Raw genomic sequence first — 21,017 nt, 5'->3', positions numbered from 1 at the left:
ATTGTATAGTTCTTTCTCCAGTCGTCATTATATCATGAGATTTGCATGGCTACCTAATGCAAACCTCTCATGGCGTTCAAATGAAGGTGACAGCAAATATAAAAGAGAAGGTACCCTACAGTTCTGTGACCTATCGCCTTGGACTTTGCCCCATTGTGCCTCAGTATCCCCATCGCATTAAGGATAAAAAATAAAAAACTTGGAGCTTCTGTATATGGGGCAACGTCTTGACCCTTCTATACTTCCCACAATGCAACTCTGTGCTTGTGTAGTCTGTCTCAGGCCTAAGCACTGACCCATGGGTGGGAGGGGGTGCCTAGAGAAGAAAAGATACCATGGGGGGATTTATTTATACAAGATGTGGGTTGGTTGGATATTGGGGCCCAGTCCCTTGGTCATGCAGACCTGGATGATGCTTACTGCTAGGGCAGATAAAATGCAGAAGGGGTTCTTCATAATGTCCTAACCATGCTTCTGGTTTATAAGGGGTTCCAAGCAGCAAGCACCTCTTCTAATCCTGCTTGACCAGCACTGGATATATGAATGCCTCTTCCATTTCCTTTTGGACTGGAAGTGAAAGTTAGACTCTGTGGTCTTTCTCAACCAGTGTTCCATGAAACCCTGGGACGCCTCCAAAGATTGCTTGAGCAGCGGTGGATTGATTTCCCATCTGATGGTGCCTACACATTTCCAGTCCAAATATCACTCCAACATGAGGCATTACATTGGCCATGAGTGTCCACACTCCTTATTCCTTTATTGCCATGTCTAAAATGTACTGATCACGTTATTGTACTATGCTCTGTAGATTACGTTTTTAGCAGGGGTTCCCCAAGACCCATAACTTACAGAGAAAAGGAGGAGAAAGTCTGTTTTAGGGCAAGTTTGGAGTTGTGTGTCATCGTTTATCTATACACAGTGAATAATCTATACATTTGTTTTAAATTTATTACAGGTATAGCACTGTCAATTTACGCAGCTCTTTACATACAGTCATGGCCGAAATTGTTGGCACCCTTGATATTTTTCCTGAAAATCAAGTATTTCACACAAAAAAGGTATTGCATTAACACATGTTTTGCTATACACATGTTTATTCCCTTTGTATGTATTGGAACAAATATAAAACAGAGGCAGAAAAGCAAATATGACATAATGTCACACAAAACCCCAAAAATGGGCTGGACAAAAGTATTGGCACCCTTAACTTAATATTTGGTTGCACACCCTTTGGAAAACATAACTGAAATCAGTCGCTTCCTATAACCATCAATAAGCTTCTGACACCTCTCACCCGGAATTTTGGACCACTCTTCCTTTGCAAACAGCTCCAGGTCTCTCTTATTGGAAGGACACCTTTTCCCAACAGCAATTTTAAGATCTCTCCACAGGTGTTCAATGGGATTTAGATCTGGGCTCATTGCTGGCCACTTCAGAACTCTCCAGCGCTTCTTTGCCATCCATTTCTGAGTGCTTTTTGACGTATGTTTGGGGTCATTGTCCTGCTGGAAGACCCAGGATCTTGGACGCAAACCCAGCTTTCTGACACTGGGCCCTACAGTGCGACCCAAAATCCTTTGGTAATCCTCAGATTTCATGATGCCTTGCACACAGTCAAGGCACCCAGTGCCAGAGGCAGCAAAACAACCCCAAAACATCATTGAACCTCCACCATATTTTACCGTAGGTACTGTGTTTTGTTCTTTGTAGGCCTCATTCCGTTTTCGGTAAACAGTAGAATGATGTGCTTTACCGAAAAGCTCTATCTTGGTCTCATCTGTCCACAAGACGTTTTCCCAGAAGGCTTTTGGCTTACTCAAGTACATTTTGGCAAACTGTAGTCTTGCTTTTTTATGTCTCTGTGTCAGCAGTGGGGTCCTCCTGGGTCTCCTGCCATAGCGTTTTCATTTCATTTAAATGTCGACGGATAGTTCGCGCTGACACTGATGCTCCCTGAGCCTGCAGGACAGCTTGAATGTCTTTGGAACATGTTTGGGGCTGCTTATCCACCATCCGGACTATTCTGCGTTGCAATCTTTCATCAATTTTCCTCATCCGTCCACGACCAGGGAGATTAGCTACAGTGCCATGGGTTGCAAACTTCTTGATAATGTTGCGCACTGTGGACAAAGGCAAATCTAGTTCTCTGGAGATGGACTTGTAACCTTGAGATTGTTGATATTTTTGCCACAATTTTGGTTCTCAGGTCCTCAGACAGTTCTCGTCTCCTCTTTCTGTTGTCCATGCTTAGTGTGGCACAGACAGACACACAATGCAAAGGTTAAGTGAACGTCTCTCCTTTTTATCTGCTTTCAGGTGTGATTTCTATATTGCCCACACCTGTTACTTGCCCCAGGTGAGTTTACAGGAGCATCACATGCTTGTAACATTCTTATTTATCCGCAGTTGTGAAAGGGTGCCAATACTTTTGTCCAGCCCATTTTTGGAGGTTTGTGTGACATTATGTCGAATTTGCTTTCTTTCCTCCCTTTTTTTGTTTTGTCCCAATACACACAAAGGGAATAAACATGTGTATAGCAAAACATGTGTTAATGCAATACGTTTCGTGAGAAATACATGATTTCCTGGAGAAATATCAAGGGTGCCAACAATTTCGGCCATGACTGTACATACATACATACATACATACACACACATGTTAGGGCCTATTTAGATCGGATCCAATTAACCTACGAGTTTGTCTTTGGAGTGTGGGAGGAAACCGGAGGAAACCCACAAAGGTACAGGGAGAACATGCAAGTGTGCAGGTAGTGTATAGTTGGGATTTGAACCAACATCCCTAGTGCTACCATGGGGACGTGCTAACCACTTACGCACTGTGCTGCATTGTGTATAATGTTGGTACTTGCATAAAGAAGATCTTCACTTTTCGTCACCCGTCCCCTCTTTCCTGTATTGCTGGACTCTCATTGGAAAGCATTGGGAACCCTATGCGTTCCAACATTATACTACTGTGATTGTCTGATCAGGTGTCTCAGGTCCATGTCCTGCACTGCAATCTTGGTCCATTCAGTCATTTGGAGCCTGGCTACCTCTTCCATTTTCAGCTAGCCAAGTCTCCAATGACTTAGCCCAGGTCACTCTGAATGGGCTCCTACAGCCTCCTGGGTTATATAAAGAGGATATGCAGGAGTTGGGCATGTCATTCTCGCCTTGGGGAGAATGGTGGCGGGGTATGAGTTTCTATGAGTTCGGGGGGGGGGGGGAAGCCCTGTTTAGATTGAAAAAGGGGTGGCCAAGGTAGGACACTTTAAAATGTTCCCGCATGGGGCCCTTTGCTGACCAAGTCTGCCACTGTGCCTATAAATATGCAAATGTCAGTTTTTGCTTATTATATTTGAGGACTTCGGGGGGGGATTGGGGGGAGTGTCCAAGATTGCTGAAGGTGCTACATGGCTCTAGATGGGAGGCCTGCTGGTCATCCTTAGAAAGCGATGTAACAGGTGTGCATTAAAGGACTGCTGGCATGAGCCAAGTTCATTTTATCCTCAATAGATGATTGAAGGACAGATATGCTCTAGCAAGCAAAAATAAAAAACAAATCTCCCCACTGTGGTATCTTTTGACTGCACTACTTATAGCAAGATAGTCCAGAAACAGCCCACTACTTGCTAACATTAGCACGTATGCCTTTCAGATCTAGGGTCCTCTGTTTGAATCCCAACCGGGACACTACTTGCATGGAGTTTGCATGTTCTCTCTGTGCTTGCATGGGTTTCCTCTAGGTACTCCAGTTTCCTCCCACACTCCAAGGACATGGCATATTGGCTCCTGTCTAAATTGGCCCTAGTATGTGTATGCATGTAAGATAGTGACCTTGGATTGTAAGCTCCTTGAGGGCAGGGACTGATGTGAATGTAGTAGGCCTCATGTACAAAGGGCGTTTTTGCAGCCACTTTTAGGGGCGTCAGGCAGTTTTGTTTTTGTTTTTTTGTACTGCTTCCAAAAGGCCCGTCATGTTATCTTATGTATCCATGTACACATAAACTTTTAGAAGCTTTTAGTAGCAGTAGCATTTACCAGCTGGAAAGAAAAACCCAGGGCCAGTGCATCTGGAAGCAGCAGCATTTTGGCAGAAAAAACACTTGACGTATGTAAACGCACCTGAACGCGTGATAATGCTAGGTGCCTGTCGTGCTTGAGCGGGAATTCATTTCGATGGCCAGAATGAATTATTTATATATTAAATTATTATTCTGGCCAATGACATTAACACCCAAGTGCTTGATGATCGTAAACACTCCTAAATGCTTGTAAAAGAGTTAGACACTTTGACAAGCGTCAGGTGTTTTTTTTTTTTTCTGCCAAAACACTGCTGCCAAGAAGAGGAGTGTTTTTAAAATGTCCTGTGTGCTAAATTAATTGCTGGGGTGATTCATAGGGGTCCTGAACCAGTCTCTGGTAAGCTGGGCAGCACAGTGGCACTTCCGCCTGGCAGTACTCGGGTCGTTGGTTCGTATCCCAACCATGGCACCACCTGCCTGGAATTTGCATGTTCTCCCTGTGCCTGTGTGGGTTTCCTCCAGGTACTCAGGTTTTTTCCCACACTCCAAAGACATGCTGGTAGGTGAATTGGCTCCTGTCTAAATTGGCCCTAGTATGTGTTTGTATGAATGTGAGTTAGGGACCTTAGATTGTACGCCCCTTGAGGGTTAGGGACTGATGTGAATGTACAATATATATGTAAAGTTCTGTGTAAATTGACAGCGCTATACAAGTACCAATAATAATATCAAGTGTTCTTGCATGGTAAGACCACTTACACTACATAGACAGTAATATACCGAATTGTCCAGATTATTCCCGATTGGTGTGCTATTACTTTGTGGAACGTTTCGCCGAATGGTTCACGAAATATCAGCATTTTTGTGGTGAAATTGATCCCATAGGAATGAATGGCGGAATGTTCAAAACTAGAGTGTGAGCTGAAAAATCAGGACATGATTTCTAAACTGCCATCACTCCCTCATTTTCAAGCCCACCTACACAAATCTTATATCAAAACGTTCAGCTATCCCTGCTGCCACTAAAAATGTCCACGACTGGTGGAGGCAAGAACACTTCACACAATTTCCCCAGAAATTGTAGCTTTTCTAGTTATTATTATTATTACCTATTGGGGGGGGCTGCTGAAAACAGATGTTTACCTTCATGCATGTAGGCAAAAACCTTGAGCCTTTACAATAACCACTTTAAAGTGACACTTTTTTTCAATTTCAGAATCCAATGGCATCGCCTTATTTTCTTTTTTTTCTTTAGCAGTGTTGCCTTTTCATTCTGATATTTCGAAAACTAGCAGCCACTTTAAAGGGAATCATAGGTTGTTTGTGTGGGTACATATTAAATAATCGAGCTGATGTAAAACTACGTTTTAGTATGAATTGACATTTCTTATTTTTCATGTGGACAATTCAGTTACAGCTTTGCAGGTTTTCAATTAATGGTTTTCAGAGAGTGTCAGCCAAACCCAGCAGGCTGAAGGACCAAAAAAAACCCCAAAAACCGGACAGCCTGTCCTACCAACATGAGTGATGTTTATACAGCGATCATCCCCGCTGTGGTATTGTATTCTGACAGGGAAAGCCCCCCCACCAAAGACTCAAAGCGGAAATCGGGTGTTAGTTTTGTAGTATGTCCCTTCAACGAAAGCCAGTTGTTGGACTTGCTTCTGTCGGACCGACTGCTGTGCTGCTGTGACCGAAAGTCATCTGGCTCCTGCCCAACTGGACGATTTTTGGACCACTATTAGAAATTCTGTGTTTATTGCTGTATTGTATTGTGGAGACTTCACCTCTTGCCTACAAGGTCAGGCAGCCTGTTACACTTCACTAATACAGGGCCAGTCTTCATTTCTGTACATTCTTCTCCTCATTCTATGTGCACTGTATGCACTTCTGTCCTATATATACTACCCCTGTATCCTTCTGTCACAAAAACTGCCTGCTGCCGTACTATACTACGCATACTGCCCCTGTTATACCCGGTGCACTCCTTCCCTGTACATACTGCCCTCTGTCATACTCCTCTCCTGCCTGCTCTGTCCACAATCACACTTCTGCAATCCTTTCCTGCACATACTGCACTCTGGCATGCCCTACGTACTCCTCTGCTGCATATATTGTCCTCTAATATAAAGTTAGGTCCATATATATTTGGACCCAGGCACAATTTTCATTCTTTTGGCTTTGTATGCCACCAGAATAAATTAAAATGAAACAATCCAAATGAATCTGAGGTGCAGACTTTCAGCTTTAATTCAAGGGGCTGAACATAAATATCAAGTACAAATTTTAGGAACTGCAGCCATTTTTATACACAGTCCCTCCATTTTCAGGGGCTCAAATGTAATTGGACAAAAGAATATAATCATAAATAAAATGTTAATTTTTAATATTTTGTTGAGAATTCTTTACTGGCAATGACGGCCTGAAGTCTGGGACCCATGGACATTACCAAAGACTGGGTTTCCTCCTTTCTGATGCTTTGCCAATCTCTAACTGCAGTTGTCTTCAGTTGTTCTTTGTGGGTCTTTCTGCCTTTAGTTTTTGCCTTCAGCAAGTGAAATGCATGCTCAATTGGGTTGAGATCAGGTGATTGACTCGGCCATTGCAGTATATTCCACTTCTTTTCCTTCAAAAGCTCCTGGGTTGCTTTTGCAGTGTGTTTTGGATCATTATCCATCTGTACTGTGAAGCGCTGTCCAATCAACTTTGCTGCATTTGGCTTAATCTGGGCTGACAGTATATCTCTAAACACTGCAGAATTCTTCAGTCTGCTTCTGTCACATCATCAATAAACACCAACAACCCAGTGCCACTGAAAGCCATGCATGCCCATGCCATCACGCTGCCTCCATGTTTTACAGATGAAGACGTGTGGTTTGGATCATGAGCTGTTCCAAGCCTTCTCCGCACTTTTTTCTTCCCATCATTCTGGTACAGATTAATCTTAGTTTCATCCGTCCAAAGAATGCTTTTCCAGAACTGGTCTGGCTATTTTAGATATTTTTTGCCAAAGTCTAATCTGGCTTTTCAGTCTTCAGGCTTATGAATGGTTTGGTTTGCACCTTGTGGTGAAGGCTCTGTATTTGCTCTCGTGAAGTCTTCTCTTGATTGTAGACTTTGACAATGATACGCCCACCTCCTGGAGAGTGTCCTTCACTTGTCTGGGTGTTGTGAATGGGTTTTTCATACCATAGAGAGGATCCTGCGATCATCCACCACTGCGGTCTTACGTGGACATCCATGCCTCTTTATGTTGCTGAGCTCACCAGTGCGTTCTTTGCTCAGAATGTACCAAACTATTGATTTGGCCACTCCTAATATTGCTGATATCTCTCTGATGGATTTGTTTCATTTTTGAATCCTCACAATGGCTTGTTTCACTTGCATGGACAGCTTCTTTGAACGCATGATGTAGGTTCACAGCAATAGATTCCAAATGCAAATACCACACTTAGAATCAACTCCAAACCTTTTACCTGGTTAATTGATGAAGAAATAATGGAGTAGCCCACACCTGGCCATGAAACAGCTTTTGATTCAGTTGCCCAATTACTTTTGGTTCCTTGAAAAAGGGGGGATGGCTACTCTTAAGAACTGTAATTCCTAAACCCTTCCTCCAATGTGGATGTACATACCCTCAAATTAAATCTGAGAGTGTGCACTTTCGGTCCATATCCATTATATAACTATAGTTTGAATATGTTTTGGTAACTACCTGAAAAAACAAATTGTGCATGTGTCCAAAAAATGTATGGACCCAACTGTACCAACCACACTCCTGTCCTACACATACTACCCCATGTCATACCCACTGCATTCTGTCCTGCACAAATTTCCAGCTGTCATTCCCTCTGCACTCCTCTCCTGCACATACTCCCCACTAAAACACTTCTTTAGCTTTGTCTGTTATATCCACAACCTTTCCCATTCTGGAACAAGCACATTTTTACTAGTGTACAATTAATGTAAAGGCAACACATCACTATCTTAAGCTGACCATACATATTGCGATTTTTAGATCTGTCATCTTCAGACCAGATTGATACCATCAATGTCATACAGTGTACAGTGCAACCCTTCTATGAAAGATTGCCACCAGTGGGTTTTTCTCATCTGCCAATCGTTATTTAAAAAAAAAGGCAAATTAAACAAGCTATAGATGGGTTGAGAATGGAGTGAAAATTATTGGTCATTCATTTTTGCATCAATAGCGAAAAGCGATTTTTGTGTTGCAATCGAAAGTACCTGACCTGTTGGATTTTGTTTCATAAAACGAAACAAGTGATGGCACAATCATATGCACCATTTTTGGTTTTTTGATCGACAGAATGTTCGGTTTTCAACTCGTTTATGGCCTGTTATTGTAACATGAGACCAGTGTCGGCATAAGGAGGTGCAGCCTACAAAAAGGTCTGGTGGTTTCCTCCTCTTGGCTTTTTTCAACAATTGAACATGGGTTTTGAAGATTGGCTTCAGGTTTGCAAGCTTGTTAGAATACAGAGCATTCTACTGACTAGGCTAGGTGAGGCCCCAAGTTTTTGCAGGTGGTATAGCTGTCCGTTACTCTTGGCAAAATGCCTCCCAAAGTCTTGGGTTGTCTTGCATGAACCACAGGTTTGAGTTCTTGATGATATTAAGGTCAGGAGACTGTGATGGCCACCCCAGAACCTTCACCTTTTTCTCTGTAACCATTGGAGGGTCAACTTGGCCTTGTGCTTAGGGTTATTGTTCTGGAAAGTCCAAGAGTGCCCCATGCACAGCTTTCGTGCAGAAGAATGCAAATTGTTCACTGGTGTTTTCTGATACCATTCTGCGTTCATCTTGCCATCAATTTTCACAAAATTTCTTGTGCCTTTAGAGCCACTCCCCCCCCCCCCCCCCCCCACCCAAAACATCAGTGAGCCATCGCCATGCTTCACAGTGGGGAATGGTATTCTTTTGCTATAGGCCTTGCTGACCCCTCTCCAAACTTGGCGCTTATGGTTGTGACATCTTTTTATATCTTTTTTCCATCCTTATAAAGTTTCATTACCTTGTTACACAGTTTTGGAGTTCTTTTCTTCTCCCCATGGCTCAGTATCTAACCTACTCAGTGCATCCACATTAGTGTCTATATAAATAGTCATTGAGTTCATTAGCTCTAATTGCAATTTAAAAAGCCACACATGTGGGGAAACTTACCTTTAATTGCTATTTTAACCTGTATGTGTACCAAGGCCAAACATTCCAGGGTATGTAAACTTTTGATCATGGCCACTTGGGGGATTTCTTGTTATCATTCAAAAAAGAAGCCAAGCAACTATGTGATAATAAATGGCTTCATATGATCACTATCCTTAAATAAAAAGATGATTTCTTCCAGGGTATGCAAACTTTTTAGTATTTGAGTACAACTGTATATCAGAATCGAACTCTCCACCATATAGGAAACGGAGTGGTGATCTGACTTGTCATCACTCTCTTGAAAGTGAAATAGTTGCTTTTGAACATTTGATTTTGATCCGCTTGCACCAGGAATGAGCAAACTGGTTGTGTTGCTGTGAATCAGGTGGATTGGTTTTCAGTTTGCATATTTCTGAAATAGTAAAGCATAACCACCCCTATAAAACATTTTTGAGGAGTCTAGTTAGGCGAGTTCAGATGAGCCATGAACAAAATAGCTGTTGCAGTCTTTGGCATCCTGAGTCCTTCATAACCCCGTAGCTCTGATCTAATCACCTGTCTGCAACTATTTTTAAAAACTAGGATATAGGTAGGTGATGTGCTAACTCTGGGTCAGAAATCTCCAGCAGTTCAGATGCCACCTCTCCAGTCTTCCAGTCTTAGGGAAGGGCAGGGATTGGGAGAACTGAGCTACTACCTGCCATGGCAAACCTTGCTAAGTTGTAAGTTGAGGACACATGTTGCAATCTGACCATTAAACAGGATAATAAATTTGAAAAGTCCTCCAAATAAACCCATTTTATCCACCTTTAATACATCTATAATCTAGATCTCTACTCCCAGATGCAGACAGCTTATGAGGCCTCAATGGATATGGAAACTGGTGAAGCAATGGCACCCGTGTGCGTATCCGCCATAGAGCTGGAGTACAGACCCAAGCAGGTAGACAAGTTGCCTTTTGACAATTGCCAACCCTATGGAAATTCATAAGCCATGACCCTCCTCGGGGAGATTTTCAGTCACTTCCTGTGTTCGTGACACCTGTTCGACAAATGTTGGGGTTGTCAGTGGGATGCAACGGCACGAATGGAAAAAGAAACTCCCTCCACGCTACATTAAATGTGGATTCACACATTTGTGGTGTGCATTGAAGCTCCGTTTTTACAGCTGATTTACAAAGTAGTTGTTCAGGTCAGGTTTATATCACGATCAGGAGGGAAAACCGGCCTGAAATCATTTTTACAAACTCATGACATATGAGATTCATTAATGGATGCCATAGAAGCAAATGAACCTGTCATCCACACCTGAACCAGACTGCACTGCTCAGAAATTGGACAGGAGTTTTTTTTTTTTTTTTTTCAATCTGCACTGCCAGTGCACCCGACATGTGAACCATACCATAAGAAGAAATGTTATTTCACACGTCATGTAGATTGGATTGGTTCTTTCTCTTGGTATGTCTTTCTTTCCCAAATGGAAAGATTTTCTATCACTTCTTGTCCTGAGGGACAAGTAAGGGAAACTCTCCCCACAGGGACACTAAAAATCTGATGGAGGCTCTAACCCTTTACTGCCTTAAGAGTTTGGAGTTGGGGTGGTAAAAATACCCATCTAGTAGCTCTGTAAATGTTTAAAAGGCAGCATCTGCTAAAGTCAACTCATTAGGTGATGATCACCTTTGGCAGCCATTCTCAACTGGGTTCTGTGAAACCTTAGAGTGCCTCCAGGGTTTGCTTGGGGATTCCTTGACCTGTAACTGATTGACCTCTTATCTGATGTTATCTGCATAATTTGGCGGTAGTTCTTCCCACTGAATGCTGATAGAAGGCTGGCCATACATTATTCTATGCAAATCGCTCAATTTCCCCATCAACACAATCTGTGCTGATGGGGGAATCCTCCCCGCTGAGTTATTCTACTGTGACAATGGGAGGTTTCCCTGCCATCAGAGTACAGTAATCACTGCTGCTGGCTATAGGCAGCATCCGTGATCATACAAAAAAAAAACCAGGCAGAATGGTTGTTATGAAATCGATCAATAGATAAACTTCAGTACAACCAGCCTGCCCAAATTTCGATCTGTCTATGGCTGACTTAAGCTTCCTGCTGACCTGCCACCAATGTAAGGGGCATTCTTCCCCCTGATGAATTAGTTTTAGCATGGGTTCCCTGAGATCTAAATATTATTTCAAGGGTTCCTCAGGGGTAAAGGCATTGAGAGAGTCTGGTTTAGGGTGTACAATATGTAATTTTGACCTTTGTACCAGTTCCCTCAAGGTGTAGGCTTGCCTCTTCGTATCTCGTGTAGACTACCGGACTCCTTTTATAGGGAGTGGGGGTAATGGAGGGCTCTGTGTCATAGCTGGCAGCAGGTGCTGATATTTTAGGCCTGCGTTCAATGTTTATTTTGGGAGTGAGAACAGTTTCCGTTCTTGGATTGTCTGAGCTTTTAATAACGTGTTGGGAAGGGGGCTGCTGAATCCTCTTATTAGTGAATGTGAGCACAGTCATTCTTTGGTCTGACACATAGCCATGTCTCTGGGGGTTCTGTGCATGCCTGCCCAGCGGGGGTGCCATCAAACAGATCCCCCCTCCCTCATTACACGCAAATCACACCAGGACTCAAGATTATATGGCCAGGCGTGACTAATCTGATACCCTATATACAGTACTGTTGGATGCCCAAGTTTGCAATGTCATTTCCTGCCATGAGTTTGTTCAAAGTCGTAGCTATCCAGACTTGGTTTTAGTATGGATTGAGTGGGAAAGAATTAGAACCTCTGTTGGGTTTTATTTAGTAGAAAGTGAATGTCCGGCACCAAGTCATCTTAAAATAAAATCTTGAACTTTACTGAAGACATAGAATCAATTTCTGCAGTGAAAATAAATGTTTCAGCCATATAGACCTTAAAAAGAATTTCCTACAGTGAAAATAAACTCATTTCAGTCATATAGGCCTTAAAAAGAATCAATTTCTACAGTGAAAATAAATGCGTTTCATCCAAGTAGGCCTTAACAAGAATCAATTCCTACAGTGAAACAAACGAGATCCCTGTGCTCAAATCCCAACAGCTAGTGCATGCATTTATCCATCAGGTGCTAAAGGGGTGTAACCACATATTAACACCAGAAATTCTGAAGGACCCTCTGCACACTGGTATATACCCTTTCAAGCAGACTATGCAATAAATAGGGATATTTAGTTCACACATATTGCAATACATGTTTAAGCTGGCCAACTGCATCATAGTAATCCCTCTGTCCAGTCCTACTCTGCTCTGCCTACGCAAATGCTACTGTGGACACAATGCTAGCATAGGGGAAAAGACACAACGGGGAGATGTGTGAACTAAATATCCCTATTTATTGCATAGTCTGCTTGAAAGGGTATATACCAGTGTGCAGAGGGTCCTTCAGAATTTCAATTCCTACAGTGAAACGCGTTTCAGCCAAATAGACCTTTTAAAAAGAATCAGTTCCAACAGTGCAAATAAACGTTTCAGCGAAATAGACTTTAAAAGAATCAATTCCTACAGTGAAAATAAATGCGTTTCAGCCATATAGGCCTTAGTCCTAAAATGTTTTTCACCTGCTATGGGGACACCCGAGCAGGTGCACTCTTGGGCCGTTACTCTGCGTGTCCATTCACACGCAATGCTCCGCTTGGCCCCGTCCTCTCCCTCTCCTGATTGGCTCACTGGCTGTGATTGACAACATTGAGAGCCAGTGTCTCCCACTGCTGCCTCAGCCAATCAGGAGTGAGAGTCCCTGGAGAACCGAGGCTCTCGTGGACATCGCTGGATCAAGAGGGGGCTCAGGTAAGTAATGGGGGAGGCTGCTACACACAGGAGGTATTTTACCTCATGCATAGAATGCATGAAGGTGAAAACTTTGAGACTATATTACTACTTTAAAGCTGATCTCCACCTTTTTGATATACTTTACATAGTTTGTTTGGGCCAGCTTGGCCCAAACAAATTCTGTCCCTCACTAACCTGTAAGGCTGCTGGATGTCCGGTATAAACTGTATACAACATACCGCACTGTGTTCTGGATTCGAGCCCAGACTTACAGTCTCATACCCAGAACACAGTAAAGTCTATCACAGTGGTGCTCAGCCATTCAGAGTAAGCAATGTATTTTATCAATGAATACAAACCTTCATCTGACTGGCTTAGTCAGAGAGGCAGGCTGATGATGTGCCAACCTCTCAACCTTCATGGATGGGAATGAATCGCTTTGAATGGCTGAGCACAGCTGTGGTAGACTATGTTCCGAGTATGAGACTGGAAGTCTCGGCTCAAACACAGAACCCTGTATGTAGCTGCAGCTACATACAGTTTATACCACACATCCAGCGGCCTCACATGGTACTGAGGGATATTGTAAATTTTGGCCAAGCTGGCCCAAACAAACTAAAGTATATCAAAAGGTGGAGATCCGTTTTAAATCTAGAGCAGAGTGTCTCAAACCTTTTTACCCAGGAGGAACCCTTAAAATAGGTCTCTGCTAGAGTTAAGTCAGTGGGAAGAATGCCCCCCCCCCCCCCCCTTAAAGCCAGCCATAGATTATGCAATTATCTTTCCTGCAACCACAGGTTTCAGCAGCCAGCATCATTCTGTTTACCTAAACACCCTTCTTTATGCAAAACCGTTCTGCCTCTGCAGTAGCAGATTGGGCGATGCATACCTAATGCTGTTTGGTGCTTGGAGACTCCCCATAATGTGTCGTCCTTCTGCTTCAGGTGTAGGGAATGTGCTGATGTGGCTGCTTCATACTCAGGAATTTTCTTATTCTCCTTGGGCGATATTTTATATAGACATTAGTGAGATTGTTCCTGCTCATGTCACATAGGTAGACATTCTTTATTTTACAAGTATGTAGGTCGTTTGATGATTAAAAGAAAAAAAAAAAAACTTGTGATGTAACAAACCTTTTCACCAGTGTCTCTCTCTATTACAGTGCCAGGCTAATCTGCAAAAATTCTGTGCTGCAAGAAATCCGCGGTAATGACAGACGAGGGAGGGGGGCCTGCCAGTGGCAGCTTCTGGGAGGTGAGTGCTGCAGACTTTTTCCTCCTCATCCTTCGGTGAAGGAATAACGCTTTATGCAAGCAGACACCGCTTACACAATCTATACACCGCTGAACATTCTGGACGAGCTGAGCCAAAGCGCAGATGGACTAAGTCGGGTCATAAATACCCGAGCAGTCTGGATAGTAATAGCATTGTGTTTGGCTATATGTATCTGATTGATTTATTCATATATTATACAGGATTTATATAGCGCCAACAGTTTACGCAGCGCTTTACAACAAAAGGGCAGACAGTCCAATTACAATACAAATGAATACAGGAGGACTCAGAGGGCCCTGCTCGTTAGAGCTTACAATCGAAGAATATTCATGGTATTATTGCACTATGAAGTCATGATCCTTGTGGCGCTGGATCCAGAAGAGTGCAGGTTGTTTTCAGCTCCCAGTATTGGTTTGTTACAGGTGAATAGGTTTGCATGGAGTGTTTTGGGCACCACAATGCAATAGCCAAAAAAAAAAAAGGGAGGCTGGTATACTGAGTCACGAGGTTCTGTACACTTCATCTTACTTGGCAGTTGGGGAGATGCTGAAAATGCATGCTAATTGCTCTCAGGGCCAATTTACACCCTTGCATTGCATGTTACATGCGTTGCTGCATTGTGGTGCAATTCATTGACCGCTCAATGAACTACAGTGCAAATGTGATACGTCGTTGCTGAGCGTCGCCTTGCCAAAAATGGTGCATGTCCGATTTTCAACACATTAGGGTGCACTGGCAGCACCTTAAATTCAGTGTGCTGCTTTAAAGCTGAATTCCAGGAATTGGGCAAAATCTACCCTTGCTGTAGGCCCCTTCTAGCTGTGGCGTCTAACAGTCCATAGTAGGGGAGTATTTGTAAATGTTTTGCAGGATGGATCATGCAGTGCAGCATTTAGGTCCAATTTTGTGGCTAAATTTTTTCATTTTGCTATTTGCAAAAAACGGTGACCCATAAGGTTACACTGTGTCCATACATGTTAAGGTTCCTGATCTTATTTTAACTGGTCAGATCGTACAAGGTTGATCTATTGTCTGTAGCACCTCTTTAGAAATATATATATACTGCCAAAAATGGTGTACGCCCGATTTTCAGCACATTCAGGTGCACTGGCAGCACCTTCATTTCAGCGCGCTGCTTTAAAGCTGAATTCCGGGAATTAGGCAAAATCTATCCTTGTAAGCCCCTTCTAGCTGTGGCGTCTAGATCTTGACTGCCACTAGAGGGTCAAGGGGCTATGGTCAACAGACAGGAAGTATGTTCAGGCAGAGCCATTGATTGGTTGAAGGCTGCCACATGATCCCCCACTGTGACTCTAGCCTAGCAGCCTGGAGGAGCCAGACTGTTAGTAGGGGAGTGTTGTAAACATTTTGCAGGAGGGTGCATGCAGTGCAGCATTTCAATTACCTCTTTCTCTCCCACGCCCCTCAACCTTCTTGCTGTTACTGAAACCTGGCTCCAGGACTCTGACTCTGTCTCCTCAGCTGCACTGTCCCATGGCGGCCTCCTCTGTACTCACTCGCCGAGACCCAGTGGACGAAAAGGGGGCGGAGTCTGACTTCTTTCCCCACAATGCACGTTCCAGGTTCTTCCTGCCCCCCTGTCTGTCCCCCCACTCTTTCGGAGTGCACCGTATTCGTCTCTTGTCTCCCATTTGTCTGAGGATTGCAGCCATCTACCAGCCCCGGGGCCAGTTTCATGCTTTCTCGATGACTTTTCAGCATGGCTACCGTACTTTCTCTCCTCTGAGGTGCCATCCTCGGCGATTTTAACATTCCAGTCAATGCTCACACTCCTTCCACCTCTCAACTACTCAACCTAACTTCCTCTTTTAACCTAACACAATGGTCACAATCCACCACCCACAGCAATGGCAACACCCTTGACCTTGTATTCACCCACGTATGCACTCCCAGTAACCTCTCTAACACCCCTTTTCCTCTCTCTGATTACAACTTTATCAGCTTTACACTCTCCCTGCCTTCTACCCCCCATGCCTCCAACCTGCAAACCGTCACCTGTAGAAACCTCCACCACCTCAGCCCTGACCTTCTTCACTCCGCTACTGAGCGCCTCTATGATGAAATTGCACCCCTGTCCTGCCCAGAGCTGGCCACATCTGCCTACAACAACTTTCTATCATCCTCCCTGGACGCTCTTGCTCCTCTCTCTACACGCAGAACCAGGCCTCGTCTGTCTCAACCCTGGCAAACAGATGACACCAGAAGTTCAAAGAGACGCAGCCGCACTCTTGAGCGAGCATGGCGTAAAACCAAATCCCTGAAAGACTTTACCCTCTACAAATCCGCTCTTAAATACAACTCCAGCCTCCACGCTGCTAAGCAAACCTACTGGAACACTCTCATCAAGACCCCCTTATCCAATCCTCGTTAACTCTTCTCTACCCTTAATTCCTTACTCCACCCTCCACTGCCTCCACCCACCAACTTACTTACAGGAGATTGCCAGTCACTTCAAGAAGATCAACACAATTTGTGATGAGATCTCTAGAGCCAAGCTTCCTCCTCTAACCAATATACCAGGCTCAACACTCTCCTCCTTCGACCCTGTTTCCTCCAAGGAAGTTACCAATCTCCTTTCCAAGGCCCATTTCACCACCTGTCCCCTGGATCCTGTCCCCTCACGACTGTTGCAGCCTCCTTCCTGCTCTATCCTAAACTCTCTAACCCACATCTTCAACCTCTCACTCACCATGGGCACCTTTCCCTCCCCACTCAAACTTGCACTGGTTACCCCCATTCTCAAAAAACCCTCGCTGGACCCCACCTGTTTGAATAACTTAAGACCCATCTCTCTGCTCCCGTTTGCCTCCAAGCTTCTCGAGCACCTTCTACACAGCCGTATGAACTGGTACCTCACCGACAACAACCTTCTTGATCCCCGACAGTCTGGCTTCAGCCCACAACATTCCACAGAAACTTCCCTACTAAAAATCACTAATGACCTACTAACTGCTAAAACCAACGGCCATTACTCCATACTCATACTCCTTGAACTTTCCGCTGCCTTTGACACAGTCGACCACCCGCTCCTCCTCAGTAAACTCTACTCCATAGGCCTCCGTGACTCTGCTCTCTCCTGGTTCTCCTCTTACCTTTCTCAGCGCACTTTCAGTGTCACATATAACTCTTCCTCCTCCGCTCCTCTTCCTCTTTCTGTTGGGGTACCCCAAGGTTCTGTCCTTGGGCCCCTCCTTTTCTCTCTATACCTCCTCCCTGGGCCAACTGATAACCTCCCATGGCTTCCAATACACCTCTATGCTGATGACACCCACATCTATCTTTCCACTCCCCAGCTCACCCCCTCAATCTCCTCACGTATCACAAATCTACTAAGCGACATATCAGCATGGATGTCACATCACTACCTCAAACTCAATCTTTCAAAACTGAGCTTGTAATATTTCCTCCTCCCTGATCCCCCACTCACGACTTTACCATTAAGATCAACTGCACAACCATTGGTCCTTCCCCTCATGCCAGGGTGCTAGGCGTAATCCTAGACTCTGACCTCTCCTTTGGGCCCCACATCCACTCACTGGCTAAATCCTGCCGCCTCAACCTCCAGAACATTTCCAAAATCTGCCCCTTCCTGACCAATGACACCACAAAACAACTTATTCATGCCTTGGTTATATCCCGCCTCCATAACTGCAACCCCCTCCTCACTGGTCCACCGTTACACAGGCTATCCCCCTTCAGTCTATTATTAATGCTGCTGCTAGACTCATACACCTTACCAACCGATCAGTGACTGCTGCCCCTCTCTGCCAATCCCTTCATTGGCTTCCACTAACCCATTTATAAAATTCAAAATACTAACCACAGCTTACAAAGCCATCCACAACACTGCCCCTAGCTACATCACCGACCTCATCCACAGATATTGACCAAATCGCCCATTCTGCTCCTCCCATAATATCTTCCTCTCTAGCTCTCTCATCACCTCCTCCCACGCTTGCCTCCAGGACTTCTCCAGAGCCTCTCCCATCTTCTGGAACTCCCTACCACAGCATGTTCAGTCAGCCCCCACCCTGTCTGCCTTTAGGCGATCTTTGAAAACGCACTTCTTCAGGGAAGCCTACCCCACCTCCACCTTAGAACTGTCCTTGAATCACCTCCACCAGATCATCCCCAGCAGCTATCACCTTTTGTATCATCTCCCCCTTCCTTTAGATCAGGGGTGGCTGACCTGTGGCTCTCCAGCTGTTGTGGAACTACATTTCCCATGAGGCATTGCAAACATGGGAAGTTACTGACTTGCAGAGGCATGATGGAACTTGTAGTCCTGCAGCAGCTGGAGAGCCGCAGGTTGGCCACCCCTGCTTTAGATTGTAAGCTCCATGAGTCTTCACATTCCTTCTGTACTGAAATGTATTGTAATTGTAATTTCTCCCTTATATTGTATAGCGCTGAGCAAACTGTTGGCGCTATATAAACCCTGTATAATAATAATAATTTAGGTCCAGTTCTGTTTCAAAATTTTTTAATTTTGCTATTTGTAAAAAGCGGTGACCCATATCAAACTGGCGGCCCTCCAGTTGTTGCAAAACTACAAGTCCCAACATGCCTCTACCTTTGGGAGTCATGCTTGTAACTGGCAGTCTTGCAATACCTCATGGGACTTGTAGTTTGGCAACAGCTGGAGGGCCGCCAGTTTGACACCTGTGGGTTACACAATGTCCATACATATTAGGGTTCCTGATCTTATTGGTCAGATCGCACAAGGATTATCTATTGTCTGTTGCACCTTGTGTTTCTTTTTAATAAGGAAATAAAAAAAAAAATGACATTTTCAAATTACCATTTCCAACCTTGTCGCGAGAAAAAGAATCCCCTTTCTCTACATTATTCTACAGCTGTGAAAGAGACTTGGTTAGCAGGGAGATAAGATTACACAGACTGTAGTTAGTGAATAGGGGTACACCACTGCTGTGTTAGAAGAGACATGACACCCCTATGGTCCATACACACCATAAGAAAGTCAAACGTATGAGGAGCGATCAGCCAATTATCCGATCGTTAGTATAGTGTTTTCGACAGCCAATTTAAACTTTTCGGAGGACCGAGGATGCAAGCTAGAAATCTGTTATCGTATGTGAACACAATGTCTGATTTTTATTCAATGCAAACCATGATCATATGTAAATGATTGAATAGGAAAAAAACATGCATAAAGCTAAGAACGACCCTACACTTCCTCTTCTTCTACACTAGTATGCACCTTTGTGAAAAATCTATTGTTCGTCTGATTTTCTCATAGTGTGTACTAGGCTGTAGTCCGTTATGTTCAGTGGCTTAAAATGTTTGTAATACCCTTACATATACCAAGTGCAGTGACTGGTCCCAGGTGATACACAGAGATGAAACAAATCCTCCCACATACACTATTTTGCCAAAAGCATTGGTCGGCCTGCCTTTACACACACATGAAGTTTAATGACATCCCAGTCTTTATCCGTAGGGTTCAATATTGAGTTGGCTTCGCCCTTTGCAGCTATAACAGCTTCAACTCTTCTGGGAAGGCCGTCCACAAGGTTTAGGAGGGTGTCTATGGGAAGGTTTGACTATTCTTCCAGAAGCACATTTGTCAGGCACTGATGTTGGGGGAGGAGGCCTGGCTCACAGTCTCTGCTCTAATTCATCCCAAAGGTGTTCTTTCGGGTTGAGGTCAGGACTCTGTGCAGGCCAGTCAAGTTCCTCCACCCCAAACTCGCTCACCATGTCTTTTATGGACCTTTCTTTGTGCACTGGAGCGCAGTCATGTTGGACCAGGAAGGGGCCATCCCCAAACTGTTCACACAAAGTTGGGAGCATGAAATTGTCCACAATTGACTTGGTATGCTGACGCCTTAAAAGTTCCCTTTACTGGAACTAGGGGACTAAGTCCAACCCCTGAAACACAACCCCACACCATAATCCCCCCTCCACCAAACTTTACACTTGGCACAATGCAGTCAGGCAATTACCGTTCTCCTGGCAACCGCCAAACCCAGACATGTCCATCGGATTGCCAGACAGAGAAGTGCGAGTCATCACTCCAGAGAACACATCTCCACTGCTCTAGAGTCCAGTGGCGGCGTGCTTTACACCACTGCATCCGACGCTTCGCATTGCATTTGGTGATGTAAGGCTTGGATGCAGCTGCTCGGCCATGGAAACCCATTCTATGAAGCTCTCTACGCACTGTTGTTGTGCTAATCTGAAGGCCAGATGAAATGTGGCCAAACTACAGACAGTTGGCGCTTCAGCATGCGCTGACCCCGCTCTGTCATTTTACATGGCCTACCACTTGGTGGCTGAGTTGCTGTTGTTCCCAGTTGCTTCCACTTTGTAATAATCCCACTAACAGTTGACTGTGGAATATTTAGTAGCCAGGAAATGTCACGGATGGACTTATTACACAGGTGGCAACCTATCACGGGACCACGCTTGAATTCACAGAGCTCCTGAGAGCAACCCATTCTTTCACAAATGTTTGTAGAAGCAGTCTGCATGCCTAGGTGCTTGATTTTATACACCTGTGGTCATGGAGATGATCTGAATCCAATGATTTGGAGGGCTAGCCCAATACTTTTGGCAATATAGTGTTAAGTTGCACCTGGTTATCTGCAGTCTTCTCTTCTCTACATCTGTTCAAAGTCCAAAATGTATAAAGCTTGTCTGAGCTGTAAGAAAAAAAAAGGGTGTATAGAACTGACAGTTCAGTGTGACAAGCTTTAAAAGCTGATTG

At 44.2% G+C, this 21,017-nt stretch overlaps 1 protein-coding gene across 5 annotated transcripts in view; it reads left to right on the top strand.

Moving 5' to 3' along the window:
* Positions 1–21,017, top strand: part of LOC149429102 (protein kinase C and casein kinase substrate in neurons protein 3-like) — a 132,682-nt gene that overhangs the window by 72,153 nt on the left and 39,512 nt on the right. For all 5 annotated transcript variants that reach the window (XM_089666726.1, XM_089666729.1, XM_089666728.1 and 2 more), the window contains one exon: positions 14,154–14,245. In XM_089666726.1, coding sequence (XP_089522852.1) covers positions 14,201–14,245 — 45 coding nt within the window. In that variant the 5' untranslated portion in view covers positions 14,154–14,200. The remainder of the gene's footprint in view (positions 1–14,153; positions 14,246–21,017) is intronic.

This window comes from Staurois parvus, unplaced genomic scaffold (assembly GCF_062004578.1).
Source record: "Staurois parvus isolate SC_StPar_1 unplaced genomic scaffold, SC_StPar_1.0 ptg002802l, whole genome shotgun sequence".
NCBI lineage: Eukaryota > Metazoa > Chordata > Amphibia > Anura > Ranidae > Staurois > Staurois parvus.
The sequence above is the reverse complement of the archived record's forward strand: the minus strand, read 5'-3'. Positions and strand labels throughout refer to the sequence as shown.